This window comes from Mytilus trossulus, chromosome 9, assembly GCF_036588685.1.
Source record: "Mytilus trossulus isolate FHL-02 chromosome 9, PNRI_Mtr1.1.1.hap1, whole genome shotgun sequence".
Lineage (NCBI taxonomy): Eukaryota > Metazoa > Mollusca > Bivalvia > Mytilida > Mytilidae > Mytilus > Mytilus trossulus.
In genome coordinates this window covers 6694381-6699232 of record NC_086381.1, presented here as the reverse complement: position 1 = coordinate 6699232, position 4852 = coordinate 6694381, and the positions used below count along the sequence as shown (strand labels likewise).

The window sequence follows — 4852 nt, the reverse complement described above, 5'->3', positions numbered from 1 at the left end:
GGACATCCGTGTACTGTCGACACATTCTTGTTTTTTATTTTATTGTCGAGTACAGAAATAACACGCGTACCAATATATTTGCTAAAAACAGATAAGTCTTAAATTTGATTTTTTTTTTTATTTATTTATTTTGTAACAGCATTTTAGAAATACTGGTAATTTCTATTTTTGAAATGTTATAAGGGGTTTGCCTGTTACCCTGTTTCTTTTGTAAAATTACACGGGAATGATTTTTTTCCAAATGTATAGATCAAAATATCGGCTAAGCGTTGTGAGTGTGTTCTTTCGTATCACAGTAAATTTATGACAATGTCTTATGTGACCGATTTATGGTAAGATGATGACAAAACATCGTGTATGAAAAAAATCCAAAGAAATGATATATAAGATGAGTATTGACCACTATGGATGTGATACGCCAGTCGACGAAACAGCTAAAATCGACTACGTTTTCTACTACGCCAGACATACGCTTCGTGCTCATACGACTTACCAAAGGCACTCAAATCAAATTGCCAAATCAACGGCAAGACGTTGAGCATTTAGAACCTAAAGTTCTGATAAATGTATCTTATATAAAAAAAAAAACGAATACGTGATATTTTTGCCAATTATATAACTCTTCAGAGGAGACCAAATGGCACAGAAATTAACACGTATATGCCCATGTACGGCCGTGAACCATAAGCAAAGCCCATACCGATTATGCAACTATAAAATGCCCCGACATGACGAACGTAAATCTTTTAAAAAGAAAACTAGCGGCACAATTTATGTACAAAATAATGAACTAAAGACTAATATATAACACGTCAATAAATGACAACTACTGAATCAAATGCTCCTCACGTTGGACATACACATACAGGATGTGGCAAGTTAAAACATGTCAGCGGACGCCCAACTCTTCAAAGTAACACGAGACAATGATTTATTATACAACATAAGAACAAACTATAAAAACAGTCGAAAAAGGCTAAACTAAGCAGGGGGAAACAAATATAAAAAAGATCCAAAAAAGGACATTGTTGGGTACTTGTTCATCCCAACAACAAAATGACACTCAGTACAGATCTGAGAGTACTTGTTGTTATTGCAGCTAGTTTAAAGCCAATAACAACTGATAAAATAAAATCATGGATCAAATACCATTTTCCTTGGGGGAAAACAACTATGTCTTATAATTTTATTTACAGTTTGGGTAGTCATTACTGTTCAATTACTTGGCTTGGTGTGGCCTTTTAACGTTTTTGATTTGAGAGTAATCGATGACCATAAAAACAAAATATTATACACTTCGTATACTAGTATTTGATAAAATATAAAATCACAAAAATACTGAATTCCGAAAGAAAATTCAATCAAATGACAAAATCAAAAGCTCAAACACATCGAACGAATGGACACCAACTGTTGTATTCCTGACTTGGTACAGGCATTTTCTGCAGAAAAATGGTCGATTGAACCTGGTTGTATAGATCGCTAAACATTTCACTTGTATAACAGGCAAAAGTGCTGATAAACAGATTTTAACAGAACATGTAGTAAAATATTTGTCAGGATTTCTGACTTCTGGATTGGTAAAACCATCGTTGAAGAAGGTCAACTAGTTGTAGTATTGACCAAGTGTCTGTCAAAGTATTACCTCATAATGAAACAAGTGAGGTGAATTTTACCAGAATGGCAACTTTCTGATGAATTGATAATTGATAACGGTAAGTTATTACAAAAAGAAATATAATATGTTTATTTTTCATTATTTTGTACAAACGACACAAAGAACATCTGCTTCATTGGTATACGGAGGACATCTTAAACTGCCACATTTGGTTCGGAGAGCATAAAACAAAGCTCCGTTTTCATCTCCATTTTTATTATCCAACGGTTCCGCATTCCTTTCAACGCAAGCGTAGTCTTTTTTATAATGACCTGCGTGACTACTCAACAGATAACCGTGATATTCTGAGGCCCATCCTTTATAACAAGTCTTTCGACCTTAAATATTTATTTCAATACATAATAAGTCACCATCTAATCCTAGAAAAAGTGTATTGCCATGTGCTTTCGGTTTTAATGTGTGCATTTATATTCTATAACTATACACAATCAATTGAAAATCTAAAATAATTCATAAAACAAATGCTGAAAGTTTAAAAAACAAATGTATATAATAGTACCACAAGTCTTTTGTAATTCTATACTTGTTATCTATATTTCGCTGAATTAACAATAGGTTTGTTTAGTCTTTAAACTGGTTTGATTCTTGGATGACATATAAGCCTAATGTTTAAATCTCATTTTTCTATATACGTTTTCACAATTTTTGTAAAAAAAACAATTGCAATACTAAAATGTAAAACACTACTTGATTGATAAAAAAAAACAATCTACATTGTACCGAGTGTTCATTGAAATGTTGTATTTTCACAGTAGCAAACAATATTGAATATAATGCAGCATAACCATGCAAACTGGTTTAATAAGTAGAAATTCGTTGGACCTTTCCATTAAATCAATAACAGATTGGTAATATTTCAGTCAAAGTGCGTTGCTTTAATTATGATCATACAACAAACTAAGCATTCGTCAGTTGTCATTTTGAAACCTTTTAAAAGCTTTGATGTTAAGTATGCGTTTTACTCATTCATGAAGACCGGACGCTGACCTATGCTTGCTTATTTATACGTTATTTTGTGTCTAGTGTAGAGTTGCCTCATTGACATTCATACCACATCTTCTTTATTTTATATTAATTAAATTGATTATAAATCCTTTCACATTGATCACAGTCTTTAACATTGACATACCTGGTATCATCAGGACTGTTGATCTGTGTTTCTGGTAACATACAGCACATGGAACTTCCTTGTTGGCCATACTTTCAGACCATCCTGATGGCTTCATTGACGAACTAAGTTCATATTCACCACCATATACCTGGCTATTACTATATGACTGATGTTTTCCGTTCTCTGGATCATTCGGAAGACATAAATAGTTTACACCACCTCCTTTACTATTAACATCATTCCCACCAACTTGTCCTGAAATACACAAATATATTATAGACAAACTCTACTAAAGCGAAGAAATAATATTTTAACATTTTTCTTGTCAAAAAATGTATCTTTAATTTCTTGTGTTGGATGATTACTGTTTTACGTCATCTTTCATTTCTAATGAAGTAAACAAAACATTAGATGCTTCATAAAAAAATACTTAAGATGAAAATAATTTTTAAGATGAAACAAAAGTATTGTTTATTATATACCTTCTACAACGAAATTTGTTTGACATGCACACGTATAAAAATTGCGGTTTTTATCCAACGCAGTCATAGGTTTGAACGTAGTTTTCAATTTAGACTCGTATATATATATATATATATATATTTGAATCGCATTACCTGTATACACTACATCCGCTTCTTTTGGACAACTTTTCTTACCCCAATGCACGTACGTCACTCCTACGGAAAAAAAACATCAGTAAAGTACAAATATATCAAAGAAGACAATTTGCTTACCGTGAAAATTAAATTATTAACTCCAGCATAATTGATTTAAAAAGGCAATAGTGTTTCCGATTCGTGTGTACATTTTATATGTCGTACTGGTATTCAAATCTCAATCTAATGAAAGCCATAATTACTTCCATCAAAAAGAAACAATTTGTTTTGGAAGCCATTGCAAAATTTGAATTTTGAGTATTGTAAATCTTTTGAATTCATAATGATAACAATATAACTTATTGATCAACAATAACAAAATGTATTTTCGTCGTATACATATTGTTGAACATGCCTTAAACGTGCTATTAAAAGGCAAATATCCTAAGCTTTGTATAAAATATTATAACCTGTATTAGCAGGTTTGCTTGCATGATGTGAACTTTCTTTTTTCCTTGACGTATGGAGATAATGCTTCATCATATCTATCAGAGACTGGTCTGATGCCGACAGGTCATAGTCTTTACATTCATGGTTTTTAACAACTACAACAACAGTTGCTAGTACAATTGTGACTAATGGTAAATTCATGGTAATTCTGAAAATAGAGATAATGCTTATAATACATGGGATTGTGAATTTGAACCTAGAAGTAAAGACAAGTGATTTTTTTTACAAATAGGTTTAAAACAACATCAAAGGAGTTAGAAACTGTAACTTACCTTAGTTTGCTGAATTAATACGTCAGGGAGTGGAAGTTGCTATTATTTTTCACTTTTATTTCGTTTTTATTTATTGAGAATAAAATTAGGTAATGTGCGTGACTGTATATTGATATTGAATACATGCATATTACTTTCATCTATTTGGCAGACAGGCAAACAACAGCTGTTGTTGACTTTCATTTTTCTGAACAACTTTTTTTGTCCTTTGCTTTCACTTGTTGTCCTCTGGGTTTCTATCTATATTGGTGTGAGGGACTATGAATTGATATTGCAATGAGTATGATCATCTCCTTTTATATGACTAGCATAGATCGTTGTGATATTATTAGAAATTTCTTTACATAACATGATTTTTAGTGGTTTGTTGGTGTGGTTCATACGTGTTTCTCGTTTCTCGTTTTTTATATAGATTAAACCGTGTGAATGGTTTTACACATATAATTTTTGGGGCCCTTTTTAGCTTGCGGGTCGGTGTGAGCAAATGCTCCATGTTGAAGACCGTATTTTGACCTATAATGGTTTCATTTTACAAATTGTGATTTGGATGGAGTGTTATCTCATTGGTACCCCATATTCTTACATTAACTTCAACACCTTCAAATATATAGAATATACCTAAAAAAGGATTATCACAGTATAACTAACTCAAAAGTTTAAATAAAACTTTTAACAGGTGATC

The 4852-nt window shown here is 31.8% G+C and overlaps 1 protein-coding gene across 1 annotated transcript; it reads right to left on the bottom strand.

Moving 5' to 3' along the window:
* Positions 1 to 1756: 1756 nt before the first annotated feature.
* On the bottom strand, positions 1757 to 4184 carry LOC134683671 (uncharacterized). Its single transcript, XM_063542983.1, has 5 exons — positions 4171 to 4184; positions 3859 to 4046; positions 3407 to 3469; positions 2808 to 3044; positions 1757 to 1995 (listed from the first exon to the last, which is right to left on the bottom strand). Exons 2-5 carry the CDS (start codon positions 4037 to 4039, stop codon positions 1757 to 1759), a joined length of 720 nt encoding a protein of 239 aa, XP_063399053.1. The 5' UTR covers positions 4040 to 4046; positions 4171 to 4184.
* Between the last annotated feature and the right edge of the window lie 668 nt (positions 4185 to 4852).

Bases quoted from the DNA above. Each gene is read 5' to 3' on its own strand.
- LOC134683671 (XM_063542983.1), bottom strand. From the start codon at position 4,039: ATGAATTTACCATTAGTCACAATTGTACTAGCAACTGTTGTTGTAGTT. The intron at 3,045-3,406 runs GTAATGCGATTC...TGTGTATTTCAG, and splicing joins AGCGGATGTAGTGTATACAG to GACAAGTTGGTGGGAATGAT. The intron at 1,996-2,807 runs GTATGTCAATGT...TAAATATTTAAG, and splicing joins AACAGTCCTGATGATACCAG to GTCGAAAGACTTGTTATAAA.